This window comes from Nelusetta ayraudi, unplaced genomic scaffold, assembly GCF_046127955.1.
Source record: "Nelusetta ayraudi isolate G7.1 ecotype Tasmania unplaced genomic scaffold, CSIRO-AGI_Nayr_v1 ptg000089l, whole genome shotgun sequence".
In the NCBI taxonomy this organism is placed as follows: domain Eukaryota; kingdom Metazoa; phylum Chordata; class Actinopteri; order Tetraodontiformes; family Monacanthidae; genus Nelusetta; species Nelusetta ayraudi.
In genome coordinates this window covers 2,165,811-2,182,500 of record NW_027466139.1, presented here as the reverse complement: position 1 = coordinate 2,182,500, position 16,690 = coordinate 2,165,811, and the positions used below count along the sequence as shown (strand labels likewise).

Genomic DNA, 16,690 nt, shown 5'->3' with positions numbered 1-16,690 from the left:
CCTTCTCCTCCTCCTCCAGAGCATCTTCTCCCAGTTCCAGTACAGCAGTGAGAAGGTGCTGCCCTCGGACGCCCTGAGGAGCGCCCTGGCCAAGACCTTCCAGGACGAGCAGCGCTTCCAGCTGGGCATCATGGACGACGCCGCCGAGTGCTTCGTGAGTATCCCTCGCCGCCACCGCCGGGTTGGTTGTTTCCTGGAGACTCGTTGGTTGTGGTTCTCTGACAGGTTCCTGTTGTGCTCCTGCAGGAGAACATCCTGATGAGGATCCACTTCCACATCTCCGACGAGACCAAGGAGGACATCTGCACGGCGCGCCACTGCATCCCCCACCAGAAGTTCGCCATGACACTCTTTGAGCAGGTGGGTGGGCGGGGACAAGTGACTCAGCGGCCAATCACGGCACTCCGCCACCTTAGCTTCTCATAATTGAAACCATCCACCATCCGTCCTTCTTCTGCCTCCTGAGTCACATCAAGCACCCTCACACACACACACACACACACACACACACACACACAGGAGTCGTGTGACTTGTTGGAACTGTTGATTAACTGTTGCGCTATGTTGTGTTGTCGTGTGTGTGTTAAGTGTGTGTGCAGCAGCTGCGGAGCATCTTCAGACCCTCTGCCCTTCATCCAGATGGTCCACTACATCTCCACCACCTCCCTGTGGTAAGAGTGTGTGCGGGTGTGGGAGAGAATTATATTTTTAGCTCTCATCTCATGGAAAGTAAGCTGAGGACACACCCCCTGCGCGCGCGCGCACGCACCCGCACACACACACAGCTCAGTCGCTAGGTTACCCTGTGGGTCTCTAAGGTAACAGCTAATCACAGTTCCTGAGGGGGTGTGTGTGTGTGTGTGTGTGTGTGTGTGTGTGTGTGTGTGTGTGTGTGTGTGTGTGTGTGTGTGTGTGTGTGTGTGTGTGTGTGTGTGTGTGTGTGTGTGTGTGTGTGTCGTGGGGTAGGTGGGTGGGGTCACAGGAACATGAATCATCACTGTGATCACGGCTGTGACCATCTGCTCACAGTGAGTCTTCACTTCCTGTCTGGCTGCGTGACGCTGCAGATCACTTCCTGTGTAGCACCTTTTCACATCAAAGGCTCAAAATTTAGTGGTGGAAAAATGCAGAAAATGTTCACAGCAGCAGAAACAGTTTGATGGCAGTGGTCCACTGGATCACACTGATGCCCCTCACTTCTCCTCCTCTACCTCTGTGCTCCTCCTCCTGCGCCTCCTCCTGCTCCTGCTCCTCCTCCTCCAGTAACCAGGCGGTAAAGATGCTGGAGTCCAGGGAGAAGCCCACCCCTGGGATGTTTGGCGAGCTGCTGAGGAACGCCAGCATGGGCGACCTGAGGAGCTGTCCAGTAAGACCACCAGGAGGTCCCCACCTCGACCTTCAGCTCTGTGCTTCTTCTCTCTGAACTCCTCCTCCTCCTTCTCCGCAGAGCCAGTGTGGCCAGCAGCTTCGGATTGCCCGTGTCCTCCTCAACAGTCCGGAGATCATCACCATCGGCCTGGTGTGGGACTCAGAGCATTCGGACCTGGCTGAGGACGTCATCCACACGCTGGGCACCTGCCTGCACCTGGGAGATGTGAGGACCTTTGGCAGCTGATGGTCATCATCATGGGGGGTGATCATCAACTCCCTGATTCCTCTTCTTGTCCTCCTCCTCCTCTCCTTTATCTCTCCCTCCTTCTTCTTCTTCTTCTTCTCCTCCTCTCCTCCATCTCTCCCTCCTTCTTATTCCTCTTCTTCTCCTCCTCCTCTTCCTCTTCCTCCTCCTCCTCCTCCTCCTAATCCTGCTCCTGCAGCTCTTCTACAGGGTGACGGAGGAGAAGGCCCAGCAGGCGGAGCTCTACCTAGTGGGCATGGTGTGCTACTACGGCAAACACTACTCCACCTTCTTCTTCCAGACCAAGATCAGACGGTGGATGTACTTTGACGACGCCCACGTCAAGGAGGTAACTGTTAGCAGCAGCAGCGCCACCGCCTGGCCAAGAGAGGAACCATCACAGGAGATTTTTGGGAGATAAGAGCAGCATCAGAAAGAGGAGAAATTTAACCTGTTTTATGGCTGTTGCTGTTTTTTTGGTTGTCTTTTTTTAATTTTTATTTTTAGATCTTTTGATGTTAGTTTGAGGAGAGGAAACAACATCAGGTTGTCCATCCTCACACTCCTCCCCCTCCTACTGTGCCTCCTCTTTTCCCTGCTCCTCACCTCCTCCTCTCTCTTCCCTCCTCCTCCTACACCTCCTCTCCCTGCTCCTCATACTCCCGCTCCCCGCTCCTCCTCCTCCTACTTCCTTCTCCTACACCTCCTCTTCTCCCTCCTCCTACACCTCCTCTCTCTGCTCCTCTTTCTCCTCCGGCACCTCCTCCTCCTCCTACACCTCCTCTCTCTGCTCCTCTTTCTCCTCCGGCTCCTCCTCCTCCTCCTCCTCCTCCACTTACTCCTCCTCTTTCCATTGCTCCTCCTCCCCCCACCACCAGTGATATCACATTCCTCTCCCTCTCTGTCTGCACTGCTTGTGAAAACAAGGATTTCCCTCCATTGTTTATCCGTCCAGCTGGACTGAACTGAGGGTGTGGTCAGTGCACACACACACACACACACAGACACACACGCTCACCCCACCACCACCACAGTGGAGACTTTTGCTCACGCTGCAACACTCTGATTCTCCATCTTTCCACGCCGAGGGGAGGTTGGCGTCGGCATTCCGACTCGGCTGGAGGTGAGCCGCGACTTTTTTGGGATAAAAGAGTTAAAATAGTGGAGCGGGTCGGAGTCGGAGCAGCCTGGGGCAGCGGCGGCAGCGATCTGGGCTTTGATCCGACCGATGGAACCTTTCCTTCCTGCCTGTGAGGAGCAGCTCCGACTCTTCTTCATCATCAATGAGGAAAAAGTTTTTGGACTCGGAATGCAGATTTAAAAAGGAAAAAAAAAAGACGTGGCTCACCCACCAGATGTGACCTTTGACCCGCCCGTCTGGTGATGGTAGGGAGCGGCCATGATGGTGGTGGGCGGAGTTTAAAGCCAGTCGGAGGGGAAAAGCCTTCAGCTGCCTGTTCACTGAGATCAGACCCTGCTTGTCTTCTTCTTCTTCTTCTTCTGTGTTTTTTTTTCTTAAGGACTGTTGCTGCTGAGTCAAAGCCACTAGCTGCCTTTCCATGACCCCTAGAATTGCGCAAAACCTAAATATGGCAATAACAAACTGGTGATGGAAACAGCTAAACTTGGAAAAACAAATATGGCTAAAAGGTTTTGACGCTCTGATGAGGTGGTTTTTCCAGACGTATCCATATAGAGAATAGGGTCACATGACCAGCTCACTTCAAGTGAAAATGGCGCATTATGTTTGGACGGAGGAGGAGGGGACGGAATGTTTTTTACAAGTAATGAGAAAATGATAACAACCGTTCCTGACAGCAAACCATATCGAAATGCAGATTTATGGCAAAATGTTTTGCACCTCCATCCTCCTTCCAGTGGGGACGAGATTTTACGAAAACTACGGCTTACCTGCTTCACACCATTCAGTGGAAACGCCTGCAAATCGTAATTGTATTTTGTTTAAATTTGAGAAACATCGCTTTTATTTTGCGAAAAACGCCACGGAAACGCAGCCTGTGATTGGTTCAGATCAGGCTGACGGCTATCGATCCAGGCGGGGGTGACATCACGGTGTTGGGCTCACGTCTGGCTCCTACTCTTCCTGCAGATCGGCCCTAAGTGGAAGGACGTGGTATTGCGCTGCATCAAGGGCCACTACCAGCCGCTGCTGCTGCTCTACGCTGACCCCCGGGGGACGCCGGTGTCGGCGCAGGACCCGCCGCCGCTGAGCCGCCCCTGCTACGACAGCGAGGACTCGGGTAACTACAACACAGCTAGGAGTCGCGCTAGTAGTAGCAGCACAGCAGCCAGCCTTCAGGTAACTGACCAGCAGGGCGGCGCTACCAACACATAATACACGTCACAGGCAGCCGAGCAAGCCGCACATAGCCGCAGTGATGCGTGTGTGTGTGTTTGTGTGTGTGTGTGTGTGTGTGGCAGGCCGCGAGCAGTCCATCTCCAGCGACGCTCGCACCGACTCGTCGGCGGAGAGCTACTCGTACCGACAGCGCCCCCTCTGGCGCCATGAGTCCCTGGTCGGCCTCGGCCCCTCCCTCCACCCCCAGGGAACCGTCATCCAATCAGAAGGAGTCCTACACGCCTCGCTCTGCAGTCTGGATGCCGTAGGTGAGACAGAACATCAGCCAATAATTTCATTTTATTTTTTTTTTAACATTTTTAACTTTCTATCTTGAAAATTTGTTTTATTTGTGTAACAATTGAAAGCTCAAGTTTTTTTTTGCCAATTTTTATTGATGTCACAAATTCATTTTGTGTACAAACCTGAGCGTGGAGCTAAATAGCTTTGTGTGTTTACTGCATGGGAAACAGTTGACCACTAGCGTTCAAATTTAAAAAAAAATAAAAAATCACGTTATACCAACTGTATTCTGTTGTGACGCCATCATCATAGAGAAAAACTCATCAAAATAGTTAAAATGTCAATTAAAATCATATGGCTCTTTTTTTATTTGCAGCCTTCTGGTTTAAATTTCAACAGTAACCTTTTTAAATGTAAACATACATTTAAAAATATCAATTTAAAATACAAATTACAAATAACGTCATAATACTAATACCCTTCTATGATTGTCCTGTCCTGATTGAGCAGAGCATTCTGGGATTTGTAGTATAAGTGGTGCACGTCCGGGCCAGCAGCTCTAGCGGTGATTTTGTATTGCCCTTGCTGCCCAAATATAACCACACTGCGGTCCAAATATGGCCCGCGGGCCAGAGTTTGACACCAAGCATTAGAACTTCCTGTCTGTCCTCTCACTCACGGTCCATCCGTCTTCCTCTGTGTTCTGTCGGCGTGTTGCATGACGTGGTCGCTGTCTTGCCATCGTCACCTGCCACCGCTGCCGCCGCCGTCGTCGCCGCTGCTTCCTGTGGCCCAAAGGTCACGTGACCGTCAGTGGCCAACAGGAGAAGAAGAAGGGAGGTGGGGCCGGGGACAGGAGGCGGAGCTCCGGGCGCCTCCGCCGAGCCAGAGCCGACGGCGAGGCTGTGTGGGCGGGCTACCACAGTGAGGGTAGGCGGGGCTTCCTGCTGCTGCTGCTGCTGTCAATCATCCAGTCCTCATGCATCCTCCTCAATCTCCTCTTAAACATACTCCTCCTCCTCCTCCTCCTCACTCCTTCCTCTCATCTTCTTCCTCCTCCTCACTGCTCCTCCTCCTCCGTGTGTCTCGGCCATCAGGCTCTTTAACCCAACACTGGGAAAGTGGAGGGAAATGATGATGATGCACTTTGTACTTTTACATCTTGCAATTCTGCATTTCACTTTTAAAAAACCTCACTACCGCTGGCTACTTTTTTATACCTCAAATCTTTATCTTAATTATTTTTTTACTTCTTTATTATTTCAATTGTTCTTTTACTCTCTATATCAGGGGGTGGGCAAACATTTTGACTGTTGGGGCCACAGTGGGTTCTAAAATTTCTAAAAATCATTTCTTCGAGTGCGGCTGGCCGGATTAAAAAGTTTAACGGGCCGTAGTTTGCCCACACCTACTCTATACAATTTTTCTGAAGTGTTTACTGAGGACTGATTGTGGAGCTGAGAACCTGAACCTCCTCTTCCTCCTTCTCTCCAGGGGAAACATTGAAGGAGCAGCAGGCTCCTCGCCACCTCCCCAAACTCCCCACTTCCTCCTCCTCCTCCACCTTCCCTGCCTCCACCAGCCGCCTGCGAGAATTCAAGGAGACGATGAGCAACATCCTCCACAGCCGACCTCTCACCTCCTCCACCTCCTCCTGCGCTTCCTCCTCCACTGTCCTGGCCGAGGTCGCCTCCAAGGAGGCCTCCGCCGCCGCCAACTCCTCCTCCTCCTTCTCAGAGAGACTCCCAGACTGGGAGGCCGACAGCACGAGCAGCGAGTCAAAGTCCAGCTGCTCAGGAGGAGGAGGAGAAGGAGGCGCAGGAGGAGGCTCGGCCAGGTACCGGCCGGCCTGGAGGCCTCGGAGGGAGGTGCTGAACATCGACAGCATCTTCAGCCGGGAGAGGAGGAGGAGGCAGGCGGGCTACAGCCCACTGGGAGGAGACTGTGGGGAGGTGCAGGAGGAGAGAGCCACCTCCTCCTCCTGTAGCCACAGAGGAGGTGGGGATGGAGAGGGAGGTGCAGAGCCTCCCCCTCCTCCTCCTGCTGCTCCTTCTGCTCCTCCAGTCAGGCTGATCCAGAGGATGGAGAGCGGCTACGAGAGCAGCGAGAGGAACAGCAGCAGCCCCGTCAGCCTGGAGCTCAACCTGGGCGACAGGTGAGGCCCCGCCCACCCACACAAACCTCACCTGCTGATTGGCTGACAACAGTGGTGTAGTCTACGTCAGCGGTCCCCAACCACCGGGTCATTTGGTACCATTGCCGGACAGAAAGAATAATTAACTTCAGTTTTTATTGCCATATTTCGGTTTTGTGCAATTCTAGAGGTCATGGGAACTCGGCTAGTGGCTCTTGTATATCTTCTGTTGCTTACAATACAGTTACATTTAGACAATGACACAATCAGTCTTCAATGATCTCACTTATATGGAGGTGCTGGATACTTGATGCATGACGGTGGTTCTTGTTTTGTGTTGTTTTGAAGCAGCTGTATACCCACTGGAATAAACTAGACTAAACCACTGGCTTCACACACACACACACACACACACACACAGACACACACTCACTTTGGACTCTCCTCTCCAGGGAGTGCGCAGTGAAGAAATCCTCCTCCTCCTCCTCGTCTGGACCGTCCTGGAGGAACATCAGGTCGAAGAGCAGCAGCGCTCTGCTGCAGGACCTCAGCTCTGCCAGCAGGGGGAGCCTCGGTAACAGCCGCCGCTTCCTCCTGGTCCTCCTGGTGCTGCACTGCTGGAGCTCAGGCCACCTGATGGCTTTTTTCTCTGTGTGTATTATCTGTCGCAGGGGAGCCCCCTGCTGGCCGCAGCGAGCTGGACGAGCTGCAGGAGGAGGTGCAGAGGAGAGCCACGGAGGAGGAGCAGCAGCGGCGGCAGGAGAAGGAGAAGGAGGCGGCACTGGGCTTCAACCCCCGACCCAGCAAGTACCTGGACCTGGACCAGCTGCAGATCCAGGGTACGCACACAAACCTACACAACTGGGACACACACACACACACTCACACACTCGCTGACCTTGTCTCTCTCCCTGCAGGTAAAGGTGACACCTTTGAGCGCTGCGTGTCGGAGGCGGAGCTACTGCTGGACCAATCGGTGCGTCTGGAGCAGGCAGGCGAGGTGGCTGCGGCACTGTCGGCCGTCAACGAGGCTGTGTGTAAGCTCCGCCCACTCCTCCTCCTCCTCCCACTGTTGAGGTCACAGAGGGCTCCTTGCAGCTCCAGGGTGTTTTTTCTAAGATGATTTTTGTCCCGTAGGACCTGAACAAAAAGAAAAATCCCAATGTTTTGCTCATAACTTTATTACTTTGGTCATGTATAATTTTACCATTTCATCATTTTTACACACACACACACACACACACACACACAGACACAGTTTGCATCAGCCGTTTGTTCATGATGTCATCGAAACAATTTTCTTTTTTTCTGCATCTTTCTTTTGTGTTCATTTTTTTTTTTTCTTTTTTCCCCTTGTGTGTTTCGATTGGTTGCATCGTCGGTCACTTCCTGTGGTCACATGACCCGTCGGCTGCAGCCAAACTGCAGCTCCTGGCGGCCGAGGCTAGCGGGGCTAGTAGCCACAGCCGGCTGCAGCGCTGCATGAGGAGAGGCCGCGGCCTGCAGCAACGCCTGCAGCTGCAGCAGCGGCAGCAGCAGCAGCAGCAGGAAGAGGCGGGGCTACAGCTGCATGAGCAACCCAGGTACCTGCTTAGCCAATCGGAGGACAGCTAGTCTACCCGTGAGACGCTTGGTTGGTCGGTTTGTTTGGCCAACGACACACACAGGAATTGGCCGTAGACAGACAGGAAGTGATCTCAGGGCTCAAAGTAGAGCTGATCAATCACAGGCAGCCTTGTATAACATGTGACCCGTCACCCAGTCAAACAGTGTGTTCTCTCACTCTCTTTCGGTCTCTCTCTCTCTCTCTCCCTCACACTCACTCTCTCTCTTTCTCTTCCTTTACAGTGAAAAGCCTGTCTCGCTCCAAATACTTCTGACCGATCAACCCGCCACCGACCAATCATCACCTTGTCAGGACCATCAGGCCCCGCCCCTTTCCCCCTGCCTCGTCAAGCCCCTCCCACCCGGTACACGTTGTGTCTCTGACTCCGCCCCCAGGGCGGAGGGCTGGACCAGAGGCCCTTCTCCCTCCAGTCCACTGGCTCCGCCCCCTCCTCCTGAGGAGGCCGCGCCCCCCACCTCTGAGTCTCAGGTGGGGGAGGGGCAGCGCTACAGTGGAGTCCCACCCCCACCACTGACGACCACTACCTCCAGACCAGCTCCGCCCCCCGCCGCCTGCGCCTCCAGGAAGTGGTCCTGCCTGCACCCGGACCACCTCCCTGCCGCCGCCGCCATTGGAGCTCCGCCCCCCCTCATCCCCTCGCCCCCTCGCCCACACCACGGTGACCCCTCCCCCTACGGCGCCGCCCTGCCTGTGGAGCGCTGGGCCCACAACGTCAGCAGGTACTACAGCTCCCAGAGTGCATCGCTGCCCCGGGGCGCGGCACCGCCCACTGAAGAGCTGTCCGAGCTGGAGTCCCTCTACCAGGCCAGCCTGCTGGCTCCCAGCATGCAACGGGGCAGCTGCAGCCGCAGCAGCAGACACGGTGGGCACTGAGGCCGTGATATGGCTTCAAGTGTGTGTGTGTGAGAGATCTTTACTGACTGTGTGTGTGTGTGTGTGTGTGCGTGTGCGTGTGCGTGTGCGCAGGTATGAGGACATCAGACTCTGGACGCTCCAAAACGCCAACAGCTGAGATCGAGAGGTTTGCCTACAGGACGCCGGTTCAGGCCGTCCGTCAGGTACTGTGTGTGTGTGTGTGTGTGTGTGTGTGTGTGTGTGTGTGTGTGTGTGTGTGTGTGTGTGTGTGTGTGTGTGTGTGTGTGTGTGTGTGTGTGTGTGTGTGTGTGACCTCAGTCCTTCTTGTTTTCCCAGCAGCAGCCTCCAGGGGAAGACGAGAGCTACAGCGCTGAGAACCTGCGGCGTCTGTCCAGGAGCCTGAGTGGAGGCGTCGGCGGGACTCGAACACACAACCCCGGGTCCAGCCGCAGCCTCGTAAGACACACACACACACACACACACCCAGCACCCGTTCAGCTGTGCAGTTTGTTGCCATCTAGTGGTCATATATTGTCACTGCAAACTTCTGCTATCGTGTGTGTGTGTGTGTGTGTGTGTGTGTGTGTGTGTGTGTGTGTGTGTGTGTGTGTGTGTGTGTGTGTGTGTCTTCGCTTAACCTCTTCAATCCATTCTGTCCCTCTCTCTCTTCTCCAACTCCTCCTCCACTGTCACCAACTCCTCCCCCTCCTACTCCTCCTCCTGAAGGAGCCCTCAGTGCCCCGCCCCCTCCACTCCTCCACTCTACACCCCTCCACCTCCTCCTCCTCCTTCACTGCAGATCACTCCTCCTACTCCTCCTCCCACCACCTCCTCCATCACGGCCCCTCGACTCCAGCACCTCCCTCGCTGACATCACGGCCCCCCGGTGGTGGCCCCACCTCCTCCACCTCCTCCTCCACCTCCTCCTCCTGGGGACACTCAGGTAACCTACTGGCCCTCCATCTCCTACAGTAGCACCTCCTCGTCTCCTTTTGTCTGATTGAGGTCTTCTGATGCTGAGTGTGGAGTGGTTTGACTGTTTCTCCTCCTTCAGGACCAGGACCTGGACCCAGACCAGGACCAGGACCTGGTCCAGTACCCGGTCCCAGCTTCCAGCAGCAGTTTCTGGTTGTGTCTGACAGGCGTCCGACTCAGAGTCTCCACAGTGTGGCGCTGAGTTATGGGACTCTGCCTCGGGCTCCTCGCCGAGCTCCGCCTCCCGCCTCCTGCCCCTCCTCTCCCTCCGACCCCTCCCACCCCCTAAGGCCGCCCAGAACCAGCTCCACTCTGGCGCCCCCACCAGGCTCGGCGAGTCTCTACGCCACCCTGTCTCGCCCTACCCGCTCGGCTACTCACCATCGGCAGTTGTCGCAGCCTGCCCACCTTGGCCCCACCCACCGTGGCCCCGCCCACCAGCCGCTGCGTCTGGACATGCCCCCTGAGACGGACTGGCGCTGTGGCTCTGACTTCAGGACCGCCTGGGACCCCTGGGACACCCTCACCCTGCGGCCCCGCCCCAGCAGGGACCCCCCGCTGTGCTCGCTGTGTCGCCAGCTTCCTGCCCAGAGGCTCCGCCCCTTCTGCCCCCCCTGCGGCGCCCACCTGGCTCGGACCCACCCCGCCAGCTGATCGGTCGTCACCTCGCAGCGACTTCAGTCTTCTCGCAACTTATTATTAGTAGTTCTTTTTAAACAAGTGCCAAGACCTCTCTGGCCACGCCCACTGGGGGAAGCCACACCCCATATTCCCTGCAACCCCATCACATCCTGTTAAGGTCTACGCAAAAAGAAAGGAATGCTGGTAGCATGCTAGCTCAGGCATGGGCAAACTATGGCTCGGGGGCCATGTGCGGCCCGTTATGCTTTTTAATCCGGCTTGCAAAAACTTGAAGAAATTATAATTATCGTAATCAAGTAATGAAATGGCTGTGTTTCATCAGTGTTTTGAAAGTCATTACAATAAAGAGGTTAAAAACTGTGGAACTTTTAGACACATACTTAGTTGTAACACTTTTGTTCCTTTTTCAATTGACATTAAAGCAACATGTTTTCAAAACACTCCATCCAACTGCTGCTGCTGCTGCTGCTGCGGCCCCCTCGGTCGAATTCAGAACCCCACTGTGGCCCCCACCAGTCCAACAGTTTGCCCACCCCTGTGCTAGCTCACTGTGGAAGATGGCGGTGGCACTTCCTCCTAGATCGCCCCCTGGTGGTTGAGTTCAACCCGACCTGGCCAGAGACCTTCACTCACTTCCTGTTGGGACACGGTTTCTACAGAAAAACAAAGGGGACACAAACAGGAAGTGCCAGACTTTTCACACAAAGTGACATGTATTTATTTTTGTAGGCTCGTCGGATTCGAGTTGCATTTACGTGTTTCTATTTACTCTGTGTTGGGCAGAAGTAGTGTTTTGTTCAGGTAGTCGGTCAGTGGTGCCTGGCTGCTCGGTGTTAGATTCCCTAACCGAAGCTTTACTATAAGAGTTGCAGCTAATATTTAGCATGACATTTCTACTAGCCTGGTGTACTGTTAGCGGCGTTAACGACCCTCTATATATGCAGATATCACAGATGTCACTTTTCCTTCTGGATGGAGATCCGACACGTTTGAGTAATTGTTTGTCACAGCTTTGAGGATGGTTTGCATTTATTTCGGGTTTTTTTTTTAAAAGATTTATTCCCTTCCAGTTGATGTAAGAAAGAAATTGAATTCTTATCTTCAAGCAACAGTGGGTGAAAATAATGAAATAAAGTCGTCCTTTTTTTTTTCTTTTTTTTTCTCTCACTACAATTGACATGACAGCTGAGACTCAGCCCCACTGGTGCTCACGGTGAGCCGAAAAAAACACCCCCCCCAGTCTTCGGCTCATTATTACTGATTACTGATTAATTCCTCCTGACTTTTAATTTGAAGCTCTAACCTTTAACTGCTGGCGTCTCCTTTTCAAAGTGAGTCTGTTGCAACCAGAGCCGAGTCTGTAAATGAACTGTTACGAACTAATATCAGATGATAGACGTTATTTTTCCTACATGTCCGACTTTTATTTTTTTCTCGCTTTGCCAGATTTTATTTTGTCGACGTCTGTATATTTTTCGATGCTTATTTTTCCACGCTGTAGAAGAGATGATTAAACCGTTGAAGGAAAAAGTGTTCTCAAGTCTCTCTTCTCTCAACGTGTCGGAGCTTCTACACCCACAGGACGTGCCCACTAGATTCTGATTGGCCCCTGAGTGAGTGGCATGCTGGGAATCAATCAATTTGAATTTCAAGGTCAGAGGTCACACAGCACTGCGTCCCGTTTGTGAGCGGTCAGTCTAGTTCCTCATTAAGGCTCTGACACTGTGTGTGTGTGTGTGTGTGTGTGTGTGTGTGTGTGTGTGTGTGTGTGTGTGTGTGTGTGTGTGTGTGTGTGTGTGTGTGTGTGACCCCACTTGATGCCTTATAAAACACTGACCCACATCATCGCAGCATCAGGTCACCGCTGCTCCTTTAGCAAATGAACATTACCAAATGGAGAGATTTGGGTCGAGGCAGCATCAAAGGGGCCAAATGTCTAACGAGGGTGGCGGCCAATCAGAACGCAGAGATTATGACGTGGGCGTGTCAATGCGGCGAAACTGCTGCATTTCATCTCCCCTGGCATCTTCCATCATCTCATCATCGGTGCAAGCCGCAGGGAATCAACAGCGTGTCAATGGTAAATGGGCTGCACTTGAGAGGCGCTTTACATTCACCCATTCACACACCAGCGAGTGGCTGCTGCCACGCCCCACTGGGAGCAACTTAGGGTGAAGTGTCTTGCCCGAGGACACAACGGCGGACTTGGATGGAGCGGGATTTGAACCGCCAACCTTTCAGTCATTTGCTTTCTTTCTGTGTCACCGTCCTTTGCATGCTTACATGCTTTCTTTTTTACATTGCATGTCCCACAATGCAATGTAAAAAAAAAAAAAAAGATAGCATACAAGCAAATTTCAACTTAGATTAGGCAGGGGCAAGCTACGGCCTCGGGGGCCATTTTTGATCCGAATTTGAAGAAATTATATTAATAGTAAGTAAGTCATAAAATAGCTTTATTTGATCCATTCGATCAGTGTTTTAAGAGTCAATTTTCAATTGACATTTTCAATTGACATTAAAGCAGCATGTTTCCCATGATATCCCATATCCCATAATATATTTTTCCTCCTATGAGGTGGTGTCACCAAAACATTCCATTCATCTGCTGCTGCTCCGGCCCCTCTATCGCATTTTAGAACCCATTGTGGCCCCACCAGTCAGAAAGTTTGTCCACCCCTGGCCAAGACTCACTGCTGCCACCATGTGGTGAACCTCGCACATCTTCACAACCTCAGGTCCGACTTTTAACTTGGCTTCGCTTGCTAGCTACGGAGACATACTGTTAGTTAGCATGCTGGTGCTAGCATTTAACACCGAGGGGGTGTGTCCTAGATTACAACCACACACACACACGCGTGCACACACACACACACACACACCCTGCTCAAAACAGGAAGTGACCGTTCATATATGATGACAATAAAGGAAATTCATTATTATTATTATCATTATTGTCATGTTTAGCAATTAGGAATAATTTTAAATTGTGTGCAGGCTCGCTGGACAAATAAGTAAAAACTTTAAGACTACATTAACGTTTTTTTTAACTTTACTGGCAAAGACGTTCCAACGTTCAACACCAAACCAGTAGAAAACTCACTGGTTCATCCGAGTCCACAGTCTGATCATTATGTGTTACTGGGAATCGAGCCAGAGAGCAACAATCTGTCACCTCGAAGCAGCTGCAGACTGGAACGGGAAAATCAGGAGCTGCCGCTGACGATGAATGTGACGATGACGACGATGATGATGATGATGATGATGATGAATGTGGTGTGATTGATGTGTGGCATGTGTCTTTTTTTATTATGGTTTTATTAGTCATGTTTTATTAGTATTTACTCATGGTTTACACACCAAAGGAAGGCACTCTTGGATTTTGTGGTAGAAATGTATAAAGACAAGAATTCTATTCTGTTCGGTTCTATTCAAGCAGGGAAGCGTAGTCAGTGTGATGAGGACGACGACAGTCACCTGTCAATCAGCAGCGTCCTACATTCCTCCCAGTGGTTGAATGACTGCAGGCAGGGTTCCTGGCATCACATGCACGCACGCACACACACTCACATTCACACTCACACACACACAGTGGCACGTGGATCTCTGATTTATTTCTATCTTACGATCCTACTACACTATGATACCATAACAACATAATGTATTGTTTATCACTTTATTACTTCACAGTTCTATTTTAAATGTGCTGAAATGAATACAAAGTGTTTCTTTGAACCGTGTGTGGGTGTGATTTGGTACTCGATCAATAAAAGTTGATCGATTGATTTGCCTGCTGATCTTTGTGTCTGTATCGCAGAGGCCGAGATGTCTACGTTAGACGTCTTCTACTGCCACTCTAGCGCCATCCGGTGGTAGCAGTCAATGTGGCACTGAGATCCGATTGGCTGCGCTGAGTAACTACAGAAGAATGGAGGAGAAAACAAGAGGCAGAACATCGTGGACTTCCTATCCTCCTCTCCAACTGCTGCTATGATGATGGGGGGGTGGGGGGGGGCAGCTTCCTGTTTGCATGTTTGGGAAGTGAATCAAGTCTCCTGCAGAGAAACATCTGCTACTCGCTGCATCTCAGCACACAACACATTGCGAGCTACGCTGAGCAACAAACACACAAACACGTGATCCTATGGTCAGGAAGTCAATGCATTGATTTTCAACTCATTGTGTCAACATCCATGCGATGCTTGTATTGTGGTTACTTTGTAGACTGATGGATATTTTTTCAGGCCTCAGTTTACCTTCATCGTTTCATCTTCATCAGTTCATCCTCATCAGTTCATCCTCATCAGTTCATCCTCATCAGCTCCTGCAACATGTGAAAGCAGCAGCAGGTCAGCAGACAATCAAAGTAATGACAGCTGATCACAGCGCCGACCCACAGACACACATACCGTGTGTGTGTGTGTGTGTGTGTCCGTCCTATAAATTGGTCTACTTGTGTTAATCTGTCTTTCTCCTGTCAGGACAGCAGCGGAGCAGCAACACTGAATATTTGGAACTCTGAATATTTCCCATCAGCCCCTTTGGTTTTCTGGTCTGGCGGTGTGGGAGGTTGTTGTCTTGTCACAGCTCCGCTGGTCCTGAATCCCAGGAGTCGTCACTGAGGTAGGGAGCAGATTAGTCATACTGTGGTTCAAATCACTGATTATTATTATTATTAGTAGTAGTAGTAGTAATAGTAGTAGTAGTAGTAGTAGTAGTATAGCAGTTTGGATTACAGGATGCTGCTGCATTTATGCTTTTATGTTGACGTAAATGTGTATGCACTTTGGAGAGGATGCCGCTGCAATTTTGTCGTGCACCATATATGATGACATTAAAGGAAATCCAATTCAATTCAATTCAATAGTATTATTATCATGATTATCATTATCATTATTTTGATTATTATTGCGCTGAGACAAATACACCAAACTGGCAAAGTATAGCTAACTTTGAAACTACATTAAAAAAAAAAAACTTTACTGTCTCTCTCTCTCTCTCTCTCTCTCTCTCTCTCTCTCTCTCTCTCTCTCCCTCTTTTTCGCTCTTCAATCTCTCTCTCTCTCTCCCTCTCTCGAGGGAGGGGAGTGGGCGGGAAGTCAGGATGATGCTGAGCGGCGGGAAGCGCGCGCTCCAGCGGCCCACAAGCCAGTCCCCGCTAGACGGCGTCGTCGCGTGCAGCAGCAGCAGTAGCAGCGAGCGCCCAGGCAACTGCTCGGCGCGCCTCGCGGACACGGCTCTCGCGCTCGTGGCAGGCGCGTGGAGCCACAGCACCGGCGCAAGCGCAGGCGGCGCGGTGGACGTGGTGGACGCGGCGCGGCTGGAGGACCGTCAGCATCCGGCGGCGACGGTGAGTGAAGGTTGGGGGGGCGGGGGGGGTGGGGGGGGGGAATAAGAAAAGCGACTAACGACAGTGAGTCAGTGTCGTCAGAGTGAAGCGAGACATTTAAAGAGAGTCGCTGAAAGTGGCCTCACATCACTGGAACTGACACACACACACACACACACACACCGGTTCAAATCAATTTTACCAACCATGACGGCAAAGATTTCTTTTTCTTTTTTTTAGTTGCATTTGTTCTAGTTGAGTGATATAATTCATCTCTGGTGTGTTGTTGTTGTTGTTAGATTGCATTTTGTGTGCCATAATGATAAATATCTCTATCTGTCTGAGACATGGGGCTTATTGTGAATCCTCCTTCATTCGCTACACAAAACTGAGTGACCTCAGTCTGATAGGAAGATGGAAAAAAATATTAATACTATTAACTTTATAAATTCAGAAAATCAGCATCATATTTGTTCACGTGTTCTCTATCTCTATGAGAAAAGATCTTCTATTCGAAGACCTTCGATATTTGACTTTTGTTTCACTAAGTTGCTGCTGTTGGTTGAGAACTTAACACTTAAAGAGATTAAAAAGATCCTGCAGTTATTTCTCCTGTGACTGTCGAGGTTCTTTAATGATGAACATGTATCTGCACCAATGTCTTCATCCTCAATTTAATTTCAGAGGCTATTCTCATTGGTAGAGGACAGGCAGCAGCGCAGATGTGTGTGTGTGTGTGTGTGTGTGTGCGCGCGCGTGTGACATGTCCAATGTCACAGCTGAAAGGTCGCCTGATGTTCACCTGCAGGGGGCAGCGTGTGAGTCTGGCCTCAGGATGTTCAGGTGATCAGAGGAAGGCGGCTCACACCTTCATGTTGCTTCCTCCCTGTGTGTGTGTGTGTGTGTGTGTG

The 16,690-nt window shown here is 51.5% G+C and overlaps 1 protein-coding gene across 5 annotated transcripts in view; it reads left to right on the top strand.

Moving 5' to 3' along the window:
- Positions 1–11,495, top strand: part of usp54a (ubiquitin specific peptidase 54a) — a 20,681-nt gene extending 9,186 nt beyond the window's left edge. For 3 of the 5 annotated variants that reach the window (XM_076046264.1, XM_076046266.1, XM_076046265.1), the window contains exons 4-22: positions 20–154; positions 247–360; positions 589–671; positions 1,264–1,366; positions 1,448–1,594; positions 1,815–1,964; positions 3,726–3,876; positions 4,058–4,243; positions 5,016–5,147; positions 5,712–6,372; positions 6,804–6,925; positions 7,023–7,190; positions 7,269–7,388; positions 7,769–7,934; positions 8,200–8,840; positions 8,945–9,036; positions 9,173–9,289; positions 9,560–9,776; positions 9,888–11,495. In XM_076046264.1, the coding sequence (XP_075902379.1) occupies positions 20–154; positions 247–360; positions 589–671; positions 1,264–1,366; positions 1,448–1,594; positions 1,815–1,964; positions 3,726–3,876; positions 4,058–4,243; positions 5,016–5,147; positions 5,712–6,372; positions 6,804–6,925; positions 7,023–7,190; positions 7,269–7,388; positions 7,769–7,934; positions 8,200–8,840; positions 8,945–9,036; positions 9,173–9,289; positions 9,560–9,776; positions 9,888–10,462 (4,080 nt within the window). In that variant the 3' untranslated portion in view covers positions 10,463–11,495. The remainder of the gene's footprint in view (positions 1–19; positions 155–246; positions 361–588; positions 672–1,263; positions 1,367–1,447; positions 1,595–1,814; positions 1,965–3,725; positions 3,877–4,057; positions 4,244–5,015; positions 5,148–5,711; positions 6,373–6,803; positions 6,926–7,022; positions 7,191–7,268; positions 7,389–7,768; positions 7,935–8,199; positions 8,841–8,944; positions 9,037–9,172; positions 9,290–9,559; positions 9,777–9,887) is intronic. The other 2 variants (XM_076046267.1, XM_076046268.1) reach the window with 2 other exon arrangements.
- Positions 11,496–16,690: the final 5,195 nt, after the last annotated feature.